Source organism: Anticarsia gemmatalis, chromosome 2 (assembly GCF_050436995.1).
Source record: "Anticarsia gemmatalis isolate Benzon Research Colony breed Stoneville strain chromosome 2, ilAntGemm2 primary, whole genome shotgun sequence".
Taxonomy (NCBI): domain Eukaryota; kingdom Metazoa; phylum Arthropoda; class Insecta; order Lepidoptera; family Erebidae; genus Anticarsia; species Anticarsia gemmatalis.
Window position 1 is genome coordinate 6,313,398 of NC_134746.1, and position 22,885 is coordinate 6,336,282.

General features: G+C 41.0%; 2 protein-coding genes across 10 annotated transcripts; one reads left to right on the forward strand and one right to left on the reverse strand.

Annotated features, from left to right (window-relative positions):
* The first annotated feature begins 177 nt into the window (after nucleotides 1–177).
* Nucleotides 178–19,811, forward strand: hyd (E3 ubiquitin-protein ligase hyd). 9 transcript variants are annotated; one of them, XM_076127290.1, is made up of 50 exons: nucleotides 178–475; nucleotides 3,202–3,551; nucleotides 3,629–3,783; nucleotides 3,876–4,099; nucleotides 4,404–4,594; nucleotides 4,874–5,064; nucleotides 5,341–5,491; nucleotides 5,578–5,713; nucleotides 5,835–5,995; nucleotides 6,113–6,255; nucleotides 6,341–6,503; nucleotides 6,586–6,968; nucleotides 7,059–7,232; nucleotides 7,346–7,546; nucleotides 7,731–7,842; nucleotides 7,925–8,032; nucleotides 8,213–8,360; nucleotides 8,564–8,707; nucleotides 8,830–9,055; nucleotides 9,133–9,198; nucleotides 9,294–9,466; nucleotides 9,561–9,751; nucleotides 10,005–10,159; nucleotides 10,345–10,511; nucleotides 10,639–10,884; nucleotides 11,046–11,276; nucleotides 11,443–11,621; nucleotides 11,897–12,098; nucleotides 12,314–12,477; nucleotides 12,641–12,824; nucleotides 12,997–13,151; nucleotides 13,375–13,577; nucleotides 13,735–13,900; nucleotides 14,037–14,198; nucleotides 14,516–14,634; nucleotides 14,762–14,877; nucleotides 14,990–15,138; nucleotides 15,320–15,402; nucleotides 15,594–15,715; nucleotides 15,806–16,028; nucleotides 16,104–16,292; nucleotides 16,380–16,513; nucleotides 16,619–16,748; nucleotides 16,822–16,929; nucleotides 17,055–17,217; nucleotides 17,422–17,632; nucleotides 17,735–17,941; nucleotides 18,098–18,245; nucleotides 18,392–18,622; nucleotides 18,730–19,811. In XM_076127290.1, exons 1-50 carry the CDS (start codon nucleotides 414–416, stop codon nucleotides 18,940–18,942), a joined length of 8,613 nt encoding a protein of 2,870 aa, XP_075983405.1. In that variant the 5' UTR covers nucleotides 178–413; the 3' UTR covers nucleotides 18,943–19,811. The 9 variants fall into 9 exon arrangements, with proteins under 9 accessions (XP_075983405.1, XP_075983422.1, XP_075983430.1 ...); XM_076127307.1 differs by having other exon boundaries at nucleotides 15,320–15,393; XM_076127315.1 differs by having other exon boundaries at nucleotides 14,037–14,186.
* Nucleotides 19,812–20,011: 200 nt separating this feature from the next.
* On the reverse strand, nucleotides 20,012–21,905 carry Alg3 (Alg3, alpha-1,3- mannosyltransferase). The gene has a single exon (XM_076127372.1). The coding sequence runs from the start codon at nucleotides 21,722–21,724 to the stop codon at nucleotides 20,237–20,239; it is 1,488 nt and encodes a 495-aa protein (XP_075983487.1). The 5' UTR covers nucleotides 21,725–21,905; the 3' UTR covers nucleotides 20,012–20,236.
* Between the last annotated feature and the right edge of the window lie 980 nt (nucleotides 21,906–22,885).

Consider the following 22,885-nt stretch of genomic DNA (forward strand, 5'->3'; position numbering starts at 1 on the left):
AAGTTCATCACCTAATTTATTGCAATAAATAGTTAGTTGGAAATAGAACAATTATTTTTGAATTAAGTGCTAGTTATCTGTTGCAATTATTTTCACTTAATTTTCATAACAAAATCTTTGTGGTGAATAGCTTTGTCCTCCTCTACAAAACTTCAATAACCATGATTGTGCTAGGGGTACCAACATCTAGGGCGAAGAGGCCATGTTGATATTTTCTTTCTTTTTTCGTCATGTACCGACTCACATGTATTTGAGAACGAGAAACGAACACGAAAGAAACCACGAGAAATATGGTGGTTGGAAGAGGATTTTAGATGGTGTTCTTTTGTTCTTGCAGTATAGTGGTGGATTTTTATCAAATGTTTAAGTGTGCTCTTTGAAATCTTTCTTAGCGCAGGATAAAGCCTTCAAAAATGTCTTCGATGCATTTTGTGGTTCATCCTTTGCCTGGGACAGAGGATCAATTGATAGACAGGTAAACATATTTTATCGTTTTGCTTGACTCCATTACGTACATATTGTGAAATCCGACATTCCATGATCATGCGAGTGTATTGAGTCACATATTGATGATATAGCATCAAGGGCCACGTTTCCCGTATCATTTTACGCTCATGGGAGGATTTCCATCGCTTGACATTCCATTGTAGGATTAGTTGTAGGTGTTTCCATTACATCCGTACTGTTAAAATATGCTGATACAAATCGGATGGCGTAATCTTGTTTGGGCTAAAAATGCCGTTGCGTTATTTGCAAATCTACCTGACAATGCTGATAACTACCAGAATTGCTAATTCTCGAACTGTGACATAATTGTTCAATACCTATTTCATATTTGTATGAAAGCAGTTATGCCCTTGCATAACGAGCTTCCGCCAGTATAAATGTTAGCAGGTACTAAAAATACAAACAGTAAAGTAAAATCAATAGTTTTCGAAATAAAAATCAATATTGGTAAAAAAAATATGAGCTGATATCATTGATAAGATGGAATCTCTACTGAGGTTAAGTGGCAAGAAAGTGTTTTTATAATTGTTTTTGTCAAAGATCAAACAATTATTTCATAATATTTACAATTTTATCCCTAGTACTTCAAAGCAGATTATTATACCATAATTTATTTTTAATTATTCTCTCTCATTAGTGAAGAAATAAAGGCTAATTATAATGGAGAGGTAACCTGTAAACATACAACAGCTTTGCTACTTTCAGAACTTTTTTGATTTTATTTAATACTGTCAAAGGTAACACAAATGTGTTTATACATAAAAGTTTTATGTTAAAATAATTTATGATTATGATTCTGATCTCATAGGACATTCACACTTTGTTATGGGGCTTCATAATATTTTCTATTTGTTTACCTCAATTTACCTATCAACACATAAGAAAAGATTTATATTGAAAATGGGTATTGAAGCGATGTGCATTATATTATATATGGAAGACCCCCCCCCCCTTTTAAATTTTTTTTTCATATGTTTTTTAGTAAGTGATTGTTACTAATAATGAAGGAAGTCCTTTCCTTTTTGTCTAATAATAGACTTTATTTTTTTGGTCTTTGTGGGTAAACAGCATCTTTTTAACCCCAATTTCAGTAATTATATTTTAAAACTATTAATAACTACTATGTTACCAGTTTCTTCATGTTGAGGTACCCTCAATATGTTTGTTAATGACTGAATTCTTCACCAGTTTGAAATACTATCGCAAATTTATTTGTAGGTTAGGAATTAAAAGTGATGTGCATTATTTTACATACACAACAATAATGTATGCACAACATTACATCCATAAAACCTGTTCTATTTAAAGACAATTATATTTTTGATCCTTTTGATTCTTATGGTTTTTTTTTTCAGAAATAATTATGAATATGAATTCTTAAGTGCTTCAGACAAAAGTTTAGTGGCCTGATAATAATGAACTAGGTTATAAGTGGTCTAGTTTAAATAATAATATTTTTCTTGGCTTGATGTAATATGAAAAACAAAATATGAATATTGATAGCAATATTAAAAAGAAGAATGATATAAACAATTATTTGGGTGATCTAGAATATTCTAGATTGAACACATACAAAGTGATATAATTTGGTTTGAAGGCTTAAATAGGTGTGTAAGATTTAAGCAGTGTGATTCATTAGCAAGGCTTTAGTGTACTAATCATTAAGGTTTTATGTAAATTCACTGAAATTATGTGATAATGGGTGGCAGAGGATAGGTCAAAAAACCTTATTACTTAACTATTATTATATCCCAGGTAACTGGGTTGTGGAGATCAGATGGGCAGTCACTCCATGTAAAACACTGGTATTCAGCTGCATCCAGTGAGACTGGAAGCCAACTCCAACATAGCTTGGAAGAAAGGCTAAGCTAATATAATATTATTATTGCTAAACATATACATATAGTTAAGGGTAGCTAAATGTCAGGAATCTGCTGTCTTTTTACATAGAAGTAAATTGTGTGATCACTCTCACGAAACCTAGTTATGTTAAACATAATTATTACTTTTCTGACAATGTTTCAAGTTGCAATACTGGTAATTTACCGTGATCATTATTAAACCGAAACAAAAATATGTTTTGTAATAATAATTATAACTTGCAATTTGTGGTAAATTACACTCATTTTATTTCAGAAGATAGACATTATTTACAATATCTAATAATAGGGAATACACTGAAATCTCTTTCCTGTATTGATTGCCCAATGTATTTAGCAGGGTTAAACTGTGCAGGAATTTCTAATTGGTAATAGTAATGCTCTGCAATAGATTACTTGAATTTTCACTTGTTGTTCTTGAGTTGTTATGAGTAATAAGCAGTCATAATGTAAGGAATATTTGAAAGACAATATACCTAATTATAATATTATACTGGTAGCTAGCTCACCAGGCAAATATAGCCTCATGGGCCAGTATTCAGTGACATCAATCTACATAAAAACAAAAAAATATATCTTAGCAGATACTGTAGGGAGTTTTGTCTTTTAAACTAAATTTTCTTTCTTTATGAGAGTATGCATCACCACTGAAATGATTATAATTGATTGTTTTAGTTATTTTCATTTATCAATACTTTACTTTCATATTTGATGCTTAAATGTATGAAATCTCTACATATTTGCACTGGCCGCCAAAATGTGCTACTATGGAGTTGTGGTATCATATATTAAAATATGTTTTTCTTTGTTGTAGGCTTAAAGAAGTTGCTGATCGTTGGAATAGATATGGGACAGGAGCTGGATCTTCGGCACTCAGTTCATTGCGCGGTGTACGCGCAGTAGCCGCGGGTCCAGCTCACATCGCGTGTCTGCTCGAAGATGGCACAATATGTCGCGCTGCTTTCTCCATCATTCCTGACAGATTGGACTTGAGTAAAACTGACGCTAGTAAGAATGGGGGTAATGGAGGGGGTGGCAGTGGCGGAGGTGGCACCAGCGGTGGCAAGCAGGGAGGGAGTGGTGGAGGCTGTGGTTCACGACAGCAGCCTCGCACCAGAGCTCGCATTATGCGAAATTCCATTAGGGCTACACCTAGCTCACAAGGTATTTATAGACAAGACCCAGAAATAACTACCTGGAATTTGGAAAAAACATACCTAACAAACTCGTGTTATTTGCAGGATCAACAAGCCGTGCGACAGGTGTTATTATCGGCGCATCTGGGTCGGGTCGTGTTGTGTCAGTTCCGGCGCCATTCGTGCCGGAAGATTTGGTCACGCAGGCTCAAGTAGTCCTTCAAGGCAAAAGCAGAAGCCTCATTATTAGAGAATTACAGGTGAAAATTCTTAAATACCAATGACAAAAAAATAAAATCCTTAACAGGCACAATGAAATTTCCTTTATTTATTTCATTTATATTTGATACAGCGAACAAACCTGGACGTGAACTTGGCGGTGAACAATTTGCTGTCTCGCGATGACGAGGAGGGCGAGGAGCCAGAGGGCGGCGAGGGAGGTGACGGCTACGTGCCGGAGGACCTCATCTCGCTGCTAGATGGCGGCTTTCACGCCGCGCAACAAGACCACTCCGTCATCATCGATGCTGACACCATGTTTTCTGAGGACATCTTCGGGTACGCGGCTATCAGAAGGTATACCTGTCATGCTACGCTCCTCTGCCTCTACTCATTCCTGGCCTGTAGTGAACATAGTCCTCAACCCAATCTCTAGCACGCTGACAAGCTTACGCAGTTTCCATATATGTTGTGATTGGGTAATCGATGTTTAGCTCTGTATATAGATGACATACTCTAGAGAGTTGGCATGCTGTACGTATCACACTGTTCACTATACCCTGTAATGTGTTTCCTCGTGAGTATGTGTCTGTGTACAGTATAGAAGTAGTTAGTGCTAGGAAATAGAAGCGTACATGCCAATAACTTATCGTTGTAATAGTCGTAGTGGTGGCGGCGGGAGCAGCAGCGGCGGCCGAGGGGCTGCGAGTCGCGAGAGCAGTAGCTCAACTCAAGAGCGCCCTTCAGAATTTAGTCGATGGCGCGAGCGGCAATATTTTGGGCCACGCAGGTGGCTCGAGTCCGCACTCCGCGATACTTCCTGGGACAAGGACGGAGGTAATAATGATGGAGGTAAATATACATTTTTTATACTTTTTTATTGTTATTAAATTAATTGTTAGGAATAATGCCAGATTTAAGCCAAATATCTTTCAGAGCTGTCACAGCATGTATAAACAAACTAAAAAAAACAGCTGTTTCCACTCAATAACCCACAAGTCTTGGACTCAATAGAACATGCAAACAAATAAAAAATTCTAAACCCATATTTAAAAATTATACCTTAAAAAATATATTGAGTTACTCTTCAGTGTGTAATGTGTGTATTCAATGTGATTGACCTTTTTATAGCTGAGAGTAAGAAAAAAGATTCTTCAATAGCGGCGTCTCCACTGTGGGTATCTGAGGAATTGGAATACTGGGATAGCAATATTCGCTTCACCCACATCGCCGCTACGTACAGCGAACTGATCGCGATATCCACTCAAGGTCAGCTGCATCAGTGGCGTTGGGCTGATGCACATCCTTATCAGCGCAATGATGTAAGTGAAAATTTTACACTTTTTGACCTGTGCTAAGTTCCAAAAGACTTTGGCAAGTATGTCTATTGGCCTCTAATGTGATTTTTGAACGTAAACTAAGGTGGTTTTCGTGCATCAAACTTATAGAGGCTATAGGATATAATATAAAGTTATTCAGTATTAAACAAACCTCAATAGCCTGTAATACAAAAACATTCCTAGGATAAGGATTGCCTGTGAGATGAGAGATTCTGCTTCTTTTTTTGCTGCTTCAACTAATTCGGTTCATTTTGTCAGGCGTCGGGATCGGCGAGCGCTTATCATCCGCGCTCTGTGTGGCTGGGCATGGCTTCTGGCGAACGAATAGTCAACATAAGTGCAGCTGGGATACGCATATCCGTGCTGACTGACTCTGGCAGAATTGCTACATTCCTTGACGAATCTATTGGTAAATGCTACTATTACTTTGGAATGTATTCGACTAAAATATGTTGTTTATATAAGTTTTTCATAAACTTGCTATATCTGTTTTAGCTCACGCGCCAGGAGCATCGCGCCTCGAGCATCCTTTACAGACATTTATGGAATTTGGATCTGACAAAGCTATTTCCTTGCATGTATGCTCACTGTATACCGTTGCAAGATTGGACTCTGGAACTTTATATTGGTGGTAAGAATTTAATTTTCAATAAGTCACTATAATATTATTGTAGTCTTTTATATTTTTAGATGGGATTTCTTTCGATACACTGTTTACTGTGCATCTTGTTTATTATGTTAAATGTTTTCAGGGGCGTGCTTCCTTTAGGCCAGCGTGCTCGCTTGTGGGAGAAGCACCGCGCGCGATCTCGTAAACAACAGCGCGGACACTCGTCGACCGCACCGCAAGACTTACAAGCCGGACAAAGCGTTACAATGAAGAACGCACCTATGTATCAACCCGGAGCAGTTGGTAAGTGCGCCTTGTAAACTATGCTAGAAAAGGAATTTTAAAGCAAAGCTTAGTCAGTAATTATCATCATGCATAGTAACTGTAGATCACATAAAATAATTATTTTTATGTTCATAGGATTCAACATGTCTACTGGTGTACCAAAAGTCGGGGTCCTGCAGAATGCTGCATGGAACCTCTCTGATATGTGCCGATTTAAGTTGCTGCCACCACCGCAGCCTGACCGCTCTGTCTCTGATAAGGACAAACGTGATTTACAGGTAAGAAAATTAGTCACTTAACCAAAAATAATGAATTAAATTTAACTTCTAAGATTTATATTTTCATATCTATTTTCATTTGTAGAACCAATCGCCACTGACAGTCTCGTCAGTGAAGGCTTCATCATCAAGCAGCAACAGTAAAGATGGAGCCAAGGATAGCAACAAAGACATGGCTGACCGACTCGACATGCCGCCGCCGCCGAGCCCGGCATCGTCCACTTGCAGTGACACAAGCACTTCACACAGTAAGTACTACGAAAATTATCGAAAGAAATCAACAAGTCACGTTAACGTTGTCTCTATACTAATTATATTTTATCTTTATAGAACGTGCGAAACGTGTAACAGTACGCGGTGAAGAAGGATCTTCCAATGACGGATCCAAGCGTGATGAGGAGGAATGGCCGCTCAAGGAAGTTGTATTCCTCGAGGATGTGAAGAGTGTACCATTAGGCCGAGTGCTCAAAGTAGACGGCGCTTATGCTGCAGTTAGATTCCCTACCATCGGCAAAGATGGCAAAGAAGTCGTTCCATCGACACCTGACGATATTTCTACGCTTCTACAAGATTGTAGGCTTGTTCGCAAGGATGATTTGGTGGCCGTCAAGTGGGGCGTAGGAGGAGCGGCTGGCCCTCGCGGCCCCGATTGCCTACAACGCTCGCCGAGGAAGATCGCTTTGCCTCCTGATGTACAAGTTATTACTATCGCTGTAAGTATATTAGTATTCAGCTCATCTAATGGATACAACACAGCTTTGTACCAACTTGTACTTATGTATTTGTTTATTGCTTTGGAACAGGTGGACAGTCGCGGCGTGCACGCAGTGGTCCGTAGACCCGGCGGAGCGCTCGCCTATGCGGTGTACGCAGTGGGCACCACTCGCGCGCTCACAGATAGCGCTTTTCCTACCGATAACAATGCTCTTCTCGGTTATTCTAACGGTTCGGCTATACAGTTGGCCACGGCGGCAGAAGTAAGTAAAAATTCTTGACACGTTTCGATTAATACAATAGACTCGAAATACGTTCGAGCATTCACCGAGGTGCCAGAAAGCTTCAAATATCACGATGATGTCCACTTCCGCAGGGCAGCGAGCCGGTGGTGATGCTGGTGGACGGCAACGGCGCGCTGTACCCGGTGTCGCGCGACTGCGTGGGGCAGGTGCGCGAGCCGCCGGCGCTCAACCTGCCGCCCGCGCGCGCCCTGGCCGCGCACGCGCTGCCGCTGCACCCGCACGCCGCCGCCGCCGCCGCCGCGCACCCGCACCACACCGCGCTCAAGTCGCAGGTAGGCGACGGAATCGAATGCTTCTCGATTCTTCTTCTTGAAAATACTTATTCATTACATCTCCTATATTTTTCATGTGAAAGTGACAATGTGTAAGCGGTATGTCATGTATACTCGCTCTTTATTTGTACTGAACTCATAAATTTTTTTATGTACGAAAATAATCATTGATTGTTTCTTTTAGGTCGCTCTGATTATCCTAGTTCCGGAACCGCAGCTGATGATGCCGCGCGTGCTGCGCTGTGACCTCGACGGTGTGCGTCAACTCCTACACCAACTGGAATCGGAATCTAACAGTAAGCTTCCGCCTCTAATACGATATAACATCTCTGACCTAGAGTGCACTTTACGATATTAATCCAAAATCATTGTTTACAGAACAACAGATTTTATCTATTCTTCAAGAACGTTGCGATGGCAACAGGAACATACTACACGCTTGCGTGCACATGTGTGCGCCTACATCGAACAAGGAACCCGACATAGGTATGTCATCCTTTTATACGGATCGCCGAAAATGTTCTGCAAACACCATACTCGTATTGCTCGTAGTCGTTCAATCGGGTTCTTGTCTGACTAGTTCGCAGATATTTCCGACGACCCAGTATAATAAGGCGTAGTTAATAAAGTAGTTATAATTCTAACTTTTACTGTATTTATGATCAGTGGAAAACACTTCGATGCCCAATTTAGCGAGTGGCACGGGTAGCAACAGCACGAACGCTGAGGATCCAGTCCCCGCGATCTCGTGGCCGCCGGAGACATTCGAGGCGTCTGGAGATGAAGACAGCTTGATGGGACTCACTAACAATGGGTTAGTTTCATTTCTTCTATTCCTTTATAACAATGTCTAGCGGATCTTATATAGTTCTGTTGATATTTTTTAAATGCGCAAATAATGATTTGTTTATATTACTTTTTTTTTTATTCCATTTAAATCCCTTTAATTTCCTGGAAAACTATTAGAGGTATAAGTGTATTAGTTGAGACAATAGAATGTAAGCTGACGAATTTCAGTAAAATGTCTGGTGGCGGCAACAGTGGCAGTAGCACGGTGAGTGCAGACCCGGCAGAACGTCGCGGCAACGCATTAGCAGCATTGCGTGCTCTCTGTGACAGCGCAGCTCTTCAGCCCTATCTCATGCAACTGCTCACTGCCAAGTAAGTTCGTTTTTCTTTCTTTTAATTGTTTTTGTCACCATTTTGTGGTTATCATTTAATTTTTTGCATAATTGTATGCTTGTCCTTATTTTCTTGGGATCTAATCGACAATTCTCAACCAGGGATGGTATGGGCCAAACGCCACTGATGGCAGCGGTAGCCGAGCGTGCATACCGCGCCGCTCTAGTGCTCCTAGATGCGATCCGCGCGTGTCCCGAGGCGGAGGAGGCGCAACGTTCAGCGGCCATCTTCCCGCCCAACGCACACCCCGATCATTCGCCATTGCTTGTACTTTGCTGCAACGATACATGTAGCTTCACATGGACGGGGCAGGAGCATATCAACCAGGTTAGTTACTCAACTTGCCATGTTTATTATAGGATGTCATTTAAATGCAATTATGGTAATATTTTTTTTGTTACCAGGATATTTTCGAATGCAAAACGTGTGGTCTCACGGGATCCCTGTGCTGCTGCACTGAATGTGCAAAGGTTAGTGTTTTCCAATACTTTTTGACGTCGATTATATTTCAACACTTATGTACCCTTAGAACATAATGTATAAATAAAATATTTGTGTGTTTTAGGTGTGCCACAAAGGTCATGACTGCAAGCTGAAGCGCACTTCTCCGACTGCCTACTGTGATTGTTGGGAGAAGTGTCGTTGTAAAGCACTTGTCGGCGGAAACTGGACGGCGCGATGCGATCTATTGGCTAGACTAGCCCGTGATACCTCACTAGCTACACATTTCAATTCGAGGTTTGTGTCTACTTCCTGTTCCTTCCTTGTCACAATCACACCTGTTTGTTTATAGAAAAAACATACTTATCATAATATGCTTTTACGTGTACAGGGGCGAGTCCATACTGCTATTCCTGGTGCAGACCGTGGGAAGACAGGCAGTAGAACAGCGTCAGTTCCGCGCGGGCGGCGGTCGCGGCCGCGGTCCTCGCAAGCAGCCCGGCTCTGATGCCGAAGTTGATGCTCCTGATCATGATCTTGAACCACCCAAGTTCGCCAGACGGGCGCTTCTGCATTTATTAAGTAAGTTAAAATTTGAAAACAGATGTAAAACAAGTTAATAGCTTGTCGCAGAGCAAGTTTGTTTCTATAAGAACCTGTAGTTCTTAGATGGTTGCGATGAAATAAACAAAATGTCTTTTCGATATCGTTAGATTAGTTATTTTGTGAGTAAATAAGTAAATAACTACTAGACGGCTACGAAAGCACGTGTTGTTAAGACAAACATTACGTTTACGTTTCAATTTATGTTAATAAATTATGTTCGTGTCTACAGGTGATTGGCCGGCTGTAGAAGCAGCAGTGATGTGTGGCTCGAGCTGTGGTGCGGGTGAATCCGACAGTCGTCCGGGCAGTCCCGCACCCCATCAGTCTGGCACCACACTACTGGACAAATTCACACACGCTCTTATCGTTAAATGTACTAACGAAGTAAGTATATCTAGACGTATAAAAACAGCTTTAAAATTTCTCGTGCTTTGTTTCCAAAGACACAAAGTCAGTCTTAAAAAGGTTAGGTTTATTTGGTGCCTTACCTAGTACATGACGGTTAATAATAAGAAATTTTTTTTTAGAGGTATTTACAGACGAGTATAATTTTTTCCTTGTATTTACAGATGCTAGACACACTTCTGCACACGTTGATCCGCGAACAGCAAAATGACTCGATACCCGGACGCGCTGAGCGTGCGCGTGAAGTAGCCAGACGTTTTGTGCGCTCTGTTGCTAGGATCTTCGTCATATTCAGCGTCGAAATGGCACCGGGCGCTGCTAAGAAAAAGGGGTAAGTGCAACAGTATATTTCATTTTCCTCTATTTATGAAATTAATTGACGTTGCCAGATTATATTAGTTATTCTTTGAAGTTACTTTTCTAATTTGATATCTAATAGATGAATTTCATATTTGTAGCCCCCTATCCATAACATCGTCACTGGTCCGATGTCGGCGAGTATTTGCGGCGCTAGTCGCTCTCGCCGTTGAAGAACTGGTGGAGGCAGCCGATGCACTGCTGGCTCCGGTACGTCTCGGCGTCGTGCGACCCACTGCTCCGTTCCCGCTAGCGACCACATATGTGGAGCTCGTGAACGGCAGCGAAGATTTGTTTGGAGTGGAACCACTCTCTACTGGACATTCGCGACTCGCTCATACACGCAGGTTCGTGTTTTGTTTGTTTCCAAATTATGTTTATAAAATTACATAAATGCCTTATCTGAGCTCAAAGCTTATAATAAGTGGCCATAAAAAAAAATAGTGTGGTTTTTTACTTTAAGTAGCGTAATGTAATGCTTGTCCTAACCGAATCACAACAATATCAGAGAGTCGACGGCGGGCGGGGGCCGCGGCGCGGCGGCGGGCGGCACGTCCATGGGCAGCTCCACGCTGGTGCCGGACCGCTCGTCCACGCCGGTGGCCACCGAGTACGCCGACGACGTGGCGGGCGAGGCGCTGGGCGCCGACGACGACGCCTCCGAGACCGACGAGCCCAGCGTGCCCGCGCCCGTGCCGCCGCAGGACCCGCAGCACCACGACGACAACATGGCGGACAGGTGCGATACCACCACCACCTCTACTACTATTCAATATACAACATTAGCGTTTTTTATAATCTAAGCGATATAATTTATCTAAGCCTAACTAGAATTAAGTTTAATGTATGACGTATGTACACATAAGACAAGAAGATATTTAAGTTTGCCGTTATGTACACTTTAGGGGACAAGAACAACACGTGGTGGTCGAGAACGGCACGGAGCGCGCCGAGGGAGGTGAAAGCGAGAGCGAACTGGACTTATTGGCAGAAGTAGAAACTGAAAGTGACTCTGATGATCAAGACAATGCTGAATCTGCGCAGCGCAGCGTGCAGACTGGCGCTACTCAAGGTTCTGATGCGGGTATGTAATGATACTTTTTATTTACGGTACTATTACTACTACTATTTGCTTCGTGTTGTTAGGTAGCAACAAGTTACTTCAAGACATTTCCATGTGCCGGTTTATCGTAGAGTAATAATTATTATTTAAATTCGAGGTTAATATAATGTTTTTCTCTTTTTTCATTATTTTACAAAGTTCTTGTAATTCCCCCAATGGTTTAGTCTAACTGCTTAGCAAATACAAATATATCGCGATCTTGTATATAATTAGAATGATCCTTTGTACCGTGACAGGCATAGCATCACTGCTGCTATACCCTGAAGAGGAGAGCGGTGACTCGACCCAGCCGGAGGATGAGGACTCAGAGGCGGGTGAAACTGACGAACAAGATGGCGAGCCTGAACCGCCTCAACATGACGGTGAAACGTTGGAGAGAAGGGCCGCCCCACCAGCCAGGCCCAACTTGGCGCCGCATTCCATGCAGTGGGCGATTCGGTGAGTTGTCACAAAAACATTTAACATTATATAATATTCTGTTGTATATTTAGAAGTAAATTTAAGACATTTTTGATCCATATTAATAGACTCAAAATACTAGCAATCCAGTTTAACTGCTCGCAGTTAAATTCGCAGAAAGCCTGTTGTTTGTTCCTCATTCTATGCTTATATCATCGGGACCGCTGGTTCATTTCTGATGTACGTGTATGCAGGTCGCGAGAGACAACCCGCGGCACAAGCGGTAGTACTGGCGGCGTGCGGCTGACAGGCAGCTCGTCGTTGGTGTTCATAGACCCGGCGTCACTGCGCCGCTCGGCCGCCGCACACGATCCACACTCCACCTCTACCACAGCCTCATGCCTAGCCAGGGCTTTTGGTACGTATCTCTTCAGACTATTACTTTGGATCACAAAAATCGTTACTTTAGATATTTTCGATCTAACAGTACTATGAAAACGTTTCTTGAAGAAGTTAATATCAGTCTAGAGTACACATAGAAATAGATTTTGGCAGACTATTAATATTTTGTATTTTCACAGGCATAGTAATTCGTCAAATCGCTGACCTCCTGTGGGAGTATGAACGTGTTACACTTCCTCTACCACGCATGGTGCCCCTGGCATACCGCGAGGCGCTTCGTTTGCAATGCTACCTCGAGAGGCAGCTCAAACCTACCTGGGATTGGCTCGTCACCGTTATGGACGCTACTGAAGCGCAATTGAGGTGAATATTTGTATAATATTGTACAGTGTTACAAATTTTAATAGCGGTATTGATATTTTTTTGTTATTTTCTGCGCAGCTGTATGTTGATCTAATCATACAAAAAAAAGTATACTGAGGCATAATACAACTAACCTTATTTTATAATTCATATATGTGTTGTATATGTTCAGATTCGGCGCTTCCCTGACATCAAACAATGCGACTACTTCGACCAGTGATACTAGCCGTACAAACACCGCACGTCGTACAACATCACTCACGTCGCCTGCTACAAGGATTATAGGATTCTCTGAAGGTCCCAGAGCGAGGGATCGCGAACAAGGTAGTTGTGACGTAGATTTTTATATCTCTAATTAGATAGTGCATTGTTTGCAATTCGTCTATAAATATTTAAATCTCATGTCCGAGTTCTTGAAATGAACTAATAATTAATGAAGTTTAAAAATGTATTTCATGCGAGATTACTCATTAACAAACATCTCGCAAGAATTCTATATTTAATACAAAGGTATATAAAATATTCATGAGTGTTGTTGCTTGTGTGGCAGGCGTGGAGGCGGGCAGCGCGCGGCGCGAGTTCCTGGCGTACTGCCTGTCGCTGCTGCGCGCGCACAGCGCCGAGCACGCCGAGCAGCTGCCCGTGCTGGACGTGGCGGCGCTCAAGCACGTGGCCTACGTGCTGGACGCGCTCGTGTACTACATGCGCGCCGCGCAGCCGCAGCCGCACCACCACCAGCACCTGTGGACGCCGGTACCACTCATACTATGATCAAGTCTTCTTACTGCATACCTCTTCAACGTTTAGCTTGTCTCTGATTACCTCCTCGTAAAAGAGTTTAATTTACTGTTTTATGCCTGTTTTGTCGATATGTTACCATTTTGTTTTAACGAATGTTATTTTCTGGCAGGATGAGAACGAAAACGAGGAAGGAGACGAGGAGATGGTAGTCGGTGGAGGAGCTGCGGCCGAGTCGGACGGCGAAGGCGAGACCGCCCGCGGCCGCGCCCACGCCTTTTTCCAGAGATCTGACTCCACGCTGTGTCTGGGGTGCCCACCACCTGACCCATTCAACAGTAAGTCCACCTTGCATTTATACCATGTCTTTCTATTTTTATTATATTGTTAAGAATTTCTAAGTACGCCTTTCATTATGTAAGGACAGGTAATGCTTACCTAAAAGCCCCCTTAACCCATATTTAACATGTTTAGTGACAATGCAAGATGCATTACCTCTCGCGGATCAGCCACAGCTTTTACAACCAAACGCGCGTCGTGAGGAGTTGTTCGGAATGCCGCGCCAGCTCGTCACTGTGCCGGCGTCCGGTGATGCGCCGCCTGGCGTCAACAACCCGCTAGAAGGTAACATTACACGTAAATATGAACATTTTATATGTTTTACTATATTAGTCATATTGTAATAACTTTTAAGACCGCATCTAATATTTTTATAATAAGGGTGTTTAAAGTCCAATATTATTGATGGTATTGATGCAAGGTGTAGTTTAATGTTGTTGTGAAAAGGTATATCACGCTACATTACCGGTGGACTATTCTGATTTTAGGAATCTTGTAAAAATAATATTAAACCATCGACTTTTATCACAAATGCGGCAAATATATTGTTACTTGTCTTGCCTTACTTATGTGATGCCATTTTAGAATATTAGTAACTTGACTTTTCTTGTTAGTGGTACCACGGCGTTTGGGTCTATCAACCCGCGGCACTGACCGCGGTTGGTCACCACCAGCGCGACCTGCGTCTGCACCGCCCACGCACACACATACGCTCACTCGAGATGAGCCACAGGTAATATACAATCAATTGTACAAAGCATTATGTTAAAAGTGTGTTTATGTATTGATAGCATTCCGATTTCCTGCTGCAACTACCGTTGACACTAGCAATCGTATTCATATTGGCATTTTTTCCACAGGATTTGTCATGCACGAAAGATGCATCAACGAAAATGGACATCGATACTGACGGTGAATACTTGTCCGACTCTGATTCAAATGAAGCTAGGCAGGCACCAAGGAAAAGACATCTCAGGTTAGTACCCATTCAATGAAATATTTAATGCAATATCATTACTGAATACCGCTCACGTTTAAGGCCTTCTTGATAACATTCCTACATAACCCGTAATGTATGATTCTTTCAGACATCCGCATTCAGTGAATCTGTCGGTGGGCAACAGTTCAATGCACGACTCGATGGCGCAGCCGTCCGAGTTCCACACTCTAGTCGATACGGCGTGTTCGATCATTGAAGCGCCTCACCAACAGAATATGGCTGCTTCTCCCTCTCCAGGTAACATTATATTTTATTTTGACTTTTACATTATTAATTTCTCATAATAAATTTGCGTTATAATTAATTTGTATGTGTTTTCTGTTAGTATTGCATTCATAAGGGCTTTTTTTAATGTCCTTTTAGGTGGTTTATTGTAGTGTATGATCAATTTTATGAAACCATTCTTCATTTGTTATAGGTCCGAGCGGTTCAAGTTCAGGTGTGGGCGAGCCTCGCGCGTCGTCCTCCCGAAGCCCTGGCAAGACTGTTATTGTACGTGCTGTAAGTCACTCCACTTTTTTGGGGGACTTTTTCTTTATCAAAATTATACCCTGTTCATCTATTGGACATTAATTATTAACTGTGATGTCTGGATATAATGTCTTACTTCAAGCTTTAACATGGTTCTATAACCTTCTTATTTGATTTTATTAAATTACATCGAGAAGTTTCATAACATTGTTCTTCCTCAGGGTGAGCTACTTAGCGCTGCAGATCCTTTGGAATCACAAGAAATTTCAGCTCACGTGACCGTTGAGACTACAGGCTTACCACCGCCGCCGCTACTGCCAACACTGAACGCGCCAACTCAACCGTAAGTTATATGTTTGTCCGTTGTTTTCTTCAATACTTACTTTATACCCATAGATAGCTAAATAATAAAGTCCTATGAATATTGTTTCAGGCGGGCGTGTCCTTCACTAGGAGCCTCCGTGTCGCATGACTTATTACTGGGTAGATGGAGGCTATCCCTAGATCTATTTGGGCGTGTGTTTACTGAAGATGTCGGCTTAGAGCCAGGCTCTGTTGTAGCTGAATTGGGAGGCTTCCCTCTAAGGGAGGCCAAATTCCGACGAGATATGGAGAAACTAAGAAACTCGCAGCAAAGAGATTTATCTTTACAAAAGGTAACTTTTGAACATCAATTGTTAGTGATGAAAGGTTAACATCGGAATCTTATTAATTTGTATTTTATCATTTAGATGGAACGCGATCGAGCCAAGCTATTACAACAAACGTTCGCGGAACTTAACAGTGCATTTGCGGGACAGAACAGACGTGCTCATAGCGCACAACCACCCCTAGTATTCAACAGAGTCAAGGTTACTTTCCGAGACGAACCAGGAGAGGGCAGTGGTGTTGCACGATCATTTTACACCAGTGTTGCTGAGGTATTGCAACTAACAATATGATAAAATTTGTTTTAAAGTTAATTCAATAATGTTAATTACTTTTCTAACAAAAATGTTGCATTCTAGGCTTTATTAGCTAATGAAAAGTTGCCACCGCTGGAACCAACGACTGGGAGTGGACAAAACAGCAGCAGCACTAATGGCACGTCTGGATCAGCCAGCGCCAATCCGAGCGGCGCGAGCAGTAATAGTGGAGCTCGGTAATTATGAGATATACTCATCTTATTATAAGGAAATTTCAAACCAAAAAAAGAAGTATACCCAAAGAGATGTTTGATATATAACTGTTGTTTTTGGTATTCCAGTAGTGGAGCTGGTCGAGCAAGATCAAAGGACGCAGCGCGACGAACTCCTGGCAGGCCTGCGCCTCGACCGCCCGCGGGAAGAGAGCCACGTAGAGTACTAAGCGTTGACGCCAGACCTTATTCACCACAGGTATGTAAATGAGCAATGTCTTTGTTATTTTCGTTAATTCAGTGAGATAATACAAGTCTGTTTATTTGTGCAGGCTGCTCCTGGTACCGAGGGCGCTGGATATAGCGGAGACAGGCCCGGTGGCCATAATGAACATTTAACGCTTCATCAGGCGCAGTTGGGCGAACGACTTTATCCAAGGGTAAGCTTCTGTCTATAATCATTGTAAAGTATTCCATGCTGCGAGTAAGAGATTGTCCAATGCTATTTATAAATCTTTGTAGATAATATTCCAGCCTTTAAAATGATTATTAATTTACATTGTAGGTTCATTCTCTACACCCAACATTCGCGGGTAAGATAACAGGCATGTTGCTGGAGTTGACACCGGCACAGCTGTTGGTGTTACTGGCCAGCGAGGACGCTCTGCGACAGAAGGTGCGCGAGGCCATGGATCTCATCGTTATGCATCCCTCCGAGGCGATACTGGGTATGCAATTTTTTATTTATAATTTTTGTACATTTTTTTATTAGATATTTCACACCTAGCGTGCCATTTATTTTTTTTATCAGAGGTTCGGTTTCTCGGAATAAAATATTAATTGATTAAATTACAGACAATCGATTCCTAGCCTTACGATCTGATGCTATCAGAAATAAATAAGGTCTAAAAATTGTATCTTTCGTTGGTTAGACTTGGACGTGTTCTCTCTATCGGACCGCGGCGGCGGGTCAGGCAGCGGCAGCGGGCCGAGCGCGGCGGGTGCGGGCACGTCGGGCGCCGCGGCCGCGCCCGCCGACGACGCCGCGCCGCTATTCTACTCGCCCGGCAAGCGCGGCTACTACTCGCCGCGACAGGGCCGCGCCACGTCCGAACGTATTAACGCATTTAGAAATGTCGGAAGGTATGCCTTTATAACTTTGATATTTATTTAATAAATTGATTGTTTTGCTCCGTTTTGAACGATCCGGTGAGAAATTTAATAACCCTTTTTTCTTATTTTCAGAATAATCGGGCTATGTCTTCTACAGAATGAACTCTGCCCGATGTTCCTAAATAGACACGTACTAAAATATGTTTTGGGTCGACCTGTGAGGTTCCACGACCTTGCATTCTTCGACCCCGTCGTCTACGAGAGTCTGCGACAACTCGTTGTGGACGCTGAAACGGGCGACTCTCATTCCTTGTTTGCTGCTTTAGATCTCAACTTTAGGTAAAGTTTATTATATACTATTTCCTTTCGAATAAAGGTACATATTACAAAATAAGTAAACTTGAAACGAGATCAATAGTAATTAATGGAGTATTTAGAATCTACGTTCTCTTTAATGCTACATAGAACACAAATAAATTCAATTTTCGTTTACAGTTTGGAAATGTGTGAGGAAGAAGGCGGTGGCTGCGTCGAATTGGTGCCCGGTGGGCGAGACATTGAGGTGACAGCTCTCAATGTGTACGACTACGTGCGCAAGTACGCACAGCACAGAATGTTGCTTTCACAAGAAAAGGCTCTTGAGGTGATTACTCTTTTACTGTGCAAATGCAAATGTATTAAAATTGTGTTGTTTGATTCTTAATGAAGTTCGATATTGATAAGGAAAAATAAATTACAATTTTGCTTGTAGATTCTCTCTTAATGTCGTGTTTTTTTATTTGTGTGAAGGCTATGCGTGTCGGCGTCCTCGACGTGTTGCCTGAGTCAACGCTGGAAGGTTTAACAGCTGAAGATCTCCGGCTGCTACTGAACGGCGTGGGTGACATCAATGTAGCTGCTCTGGTTTCTTACACTAGTTTCAATGACGAAAGTGGTGAACGGCCAGAGCGCCTCGCGCGGTTTAAGAGATGGCTCTGGGCCATCGTTGACAAGATGACACATTTGGAGAGACAGGACTTGGTAATACAATCAGTTTACATTTTTTATATACCTGCATATAATATTTCAAAAATGATTGTAGTTCTTGTTGTAGTTTGACCATTTACTAAAAACTATGAGTTTTGCAGGTGTACTTCTGGACCGGCTCGCCAGCGCTGCCAGCGTCTGAGGAAGGGTTCCAGCCAATGCCATCAGTGACGATACGGCCGGCAGACGACGCGCACTTGCCCACCGCCAACACGTGCATATCGCGTCTTTACATCCCGCTGTACTCGTCGCGACACGTACTCAAGCACAAATTACTGCTTGCCATCAAAACTAAGAACTTCGGCTTCGTCTAGACACTCGCCACTTATTTGTTATCTATATCCTAAGTTTAAGCCCAGTCATGTAAGACTGCCGCTGCGTTCTCTCACTTAGTTACGATTTAGAGAAATTATTTGTCTTTGTAAACACCTTCAGATAGAGCTAATTTTATTTAAAAACCACTGCTAGTATTAACTACTTGTAGTACGGACTATACTGATGTATATCTATTTATTTGATTCTTTATTCGACGAATCTTTGACTTAATATGACTGGGTATTTTGACTGAATAGTAATATTCAATATGCAGTAATTTTTTTTTGTTAGAGAAAGGCCCAAGAAAGGTCCGCACAAGTACATAGTAATTGTTAAACTTTTAAGCTCATAGACCATAAGTATTTAACTGTTATTTAAAATAACTATGGAAATCGCAATTCTGTATACATACTAGCTGGATGTTGATACAAATCAGAATCAACCACTTTTTTTTACTGATTTTTCTAAATCTTTTTTACTATCATTTCCTGGACTCGTTTTCTAATGGCCTAATTTAATATGCATTTGGTTGCTCTTCTCGTCTACATTGTATTGATTGTAATTATATATATTATCGCTCGATGGCAAGCAAAGGCAGCGTGAAATAAATATTCAAGAATATTTCAATTGTTTATATAGCTTTGTTATATATAGTAAAAATTATATAAGAGATAATACTGTATGATGGGTAAACTGCTATAACACTTCGGGTAAGCTTGGGTAGAGAGGCGTCGGATCCAAGCGAAGGTGGTATTGTGATATCAGAGGAAGTATTTTGCGCCTCAATCTCTAAATTTAAGATTATAATTAGATTTCCTTTGATTAGTTGTATTAATACGGTTCATAATAAACAATCTCAAAACGCTTATATTGTTGTTATTATTGATTAATTTCCCAAATATTTCCAATATTTAACACCAATAAATTATGTAGGTAATAATAATTATATTTGTACACATTATTATTTTCCTCTTACCCTGATGTTAAAATATTCACACATTACCTATCATAATCACATTATCACACACCTAATCGTAAACTTGTAGAGTCAACAAATAAAAGTCCACATCTTAAGTACAAAAATTTATTTGAAAATATATTTACAGTCGTAAAACATATGAACACACTTGAAACTATTGTTCGACACAATAAGATGAGCATAAAACTATGGCGCCATTGAGTAACCTCATGAAGTAATTAGTTAATCCCCATAATTAGGTTAGTTTCTTCATCAACGGCATTGACTTGAACAATAAATTTTATGATCTCTGTGCTAAGGACTAACTAATTAATCTATTCAATTTTCGAAGCCATCTTTAATTCTGCTGATATTTTTTGGTAAACTCCAAAGAGAACACTGATATGACAGACATGCAACAATGCGCTTGTTAAATCAGTACTTGGATAAGTATTCCAACACATTTCAATGAGTGCAAGGATGAGGAACCTCACTATAACAGAATAATTGTTGGACCACAGCAAGTAGGGCAGACTGTGGAAATACCATGAGTAGAACTGATAATGCAGACTCCTGGCACACATAACACCAATAAAGTTGACAATAAACATTGGCAGAATGAACAGTTGTGATATAATACCAAAATCAATACTAAAGTGTGAGTCTTCACTGGGCTCTACAGGTTTCTTAGCTACCTTTTTACCACCTTTTTGTGAAGACTTTTGCAACATTGTTTCAAATGAATTAAGGAAGTCCTCCTGTTCTTTAGTAAGCTTCTCAGGATCTTCAGTCTTTTTGTTTAACTTACGCTTCATTTCTTTCTTCAGTTTATTTTTCTTTTTGGTTTCCTGATTTTTTGCATCAATCTGTGGTTGGACTTGGTGCTGAACATACTTGAGACGACAGTAACTTTTAAAATACTTGACACACATTGGTATGAAAATTATCAGCAAGAGAACATGTATGCCCAATAGCGACAAGTGGAAACACTTATTTTCAAATACTTCTATGTCTAAAAACCTATAATTAACAGTCCATGTATGATTGAAAACACGTCCCAAGTCAAAACTTCCTTTTAGATAAGCTTCAGGACTGGCTAGCAGAAAAGGTAAACCCAAAACTACTTGAATAAGACCACAAATAATCAACTGGACAATAGTTCCCTTAAAACCTAAGTTTACAAGATAGAAGAAAAAGAGAGCTGGAGCATAAAGGAGTATATTCATCTTTACAGACACACCTAAGCTGTAGAAGATACTACCAAGATGCCATTTAGACTCCATAAAGAAGTTCAAAGCTACATACAGGAAAAGTACAGCTACTGGATCATTAAACAATCTCAACACATAAATAGAATGTATTCTGTAAGATGTTAAAATGGTTATGACAAGAACATACGGTGGGACTTTTTTAGTTTTGATGTAAATCCTAAGAACTAAGCATAACTGCAACAAATAAATACCGATGAATATATATTGTGCAAGTCTGATATTTTCGCCATGGCTTGTCAGATAATAGAAGATAGAATATATGTAAACGAATCCTGCTGGATAGACTAGAGGCCCGGTGTCGCCGCGGAGTTGACTGTAGTCGAAGGTCCCATTCAAAAATCCTTCACATTCTTGCATGTACGCTTTCCAGTCGATTTCTGTGTAGGGTACGCGTTCCACGACCAGTAAGTTTATTATTAATTCAGCCACGAGGATAAGCAGACTGGCAAAAGGTAATCGTGCAGGGTTAACAATAAGGTCCTTCATATACGACCACGTAAACATTTTTGTTAATTCTTGGTAGAAATCTTGAAATCTGCTTCTCCCGCCCATGATGCTGGTAGTTTTGGGGCTCTTTTTATAAAATGAAGATGTCCCACGAAGATAGAAACACTTGACAGATTCCGTATATTATTTCTATTTTAGGATTAGGTCACCGCACCGGTCCCCGGCGGTAGCAGGCGCGACAACACATTTTACTGATTTTGCTACAGCTGTATGTGACACTTATGACAGTCAGTCGAACTGATATGACAAAACCAGTTGCTTTGATTTGACATATTCTAATTCGTCCAACATCTAAAATGCTACCCTAAAAATGAAAATTGGAAAGTATTCTAAAGATATTTTTTTAAACATCGCTCAAAATGGTGATATAGTAATAACCAAGACAGCCTATCAGACAATTGACTAACGGTAGGGTCGAAAAACAAATAACGTACGTAATATGAATATTATCGTGCTAGGACTTTTTGACTGCCTCCCTGGCGCAGTGGTTTAGGTCGCCACGCCGATACCACTGCAACGGGAGGTCGTGGGTTCGATTCCCACACGGAGCAATTATTTGTGCGATCCACAAATAATTGCTTCGGGTCTGGTTGTGCTTTGTGTCCGTTGTTTGTATGTTTGTAAAAGTCCCCGCGACACAAGAGCAATTCTTAGTGCGGGAGTTGTCATTCAAAGAAAAACAGAAAAAAAAAACAAAACAAAGCGATCAATTTATGCACTGCATTGTGGTCGTAGTCGAACAGTCAGATAAAGAAAAATCCGGAACTCATAATAGGTACCATACGATACCAACGGGACTTAAGTTAATTTAACTGAAATTTAAAAGCTGAACGACCCTTTATTTAATAGTTATTTTATTTAAGACCAACGTAAGTTAGTCGAAAAGTCGGATAATACATAATGAGTCGTAATCGATAAATAACAGCTTTAAACCCATTCTCATCTAATATAATGTGTATTATCGACTAGTAAAGTGCCTGCTACAACGAGCCGGTGTTTACTTTATGAAACGAAGGAAAACTCCGCCTGCCATAATCTGAGTAGTATCTGAGTCGGTTGAAGTCCTCGGGTATCTAATAAAATTATGACGCATATCGTCACATTTAATTATTTTACGAATAAACCCGTTTGCATCTTTGTAATTATAATAAGTGTCGCATTAGTATAACAACTTCAACTCAGGAATATTTTGGTCTTACACGGAAT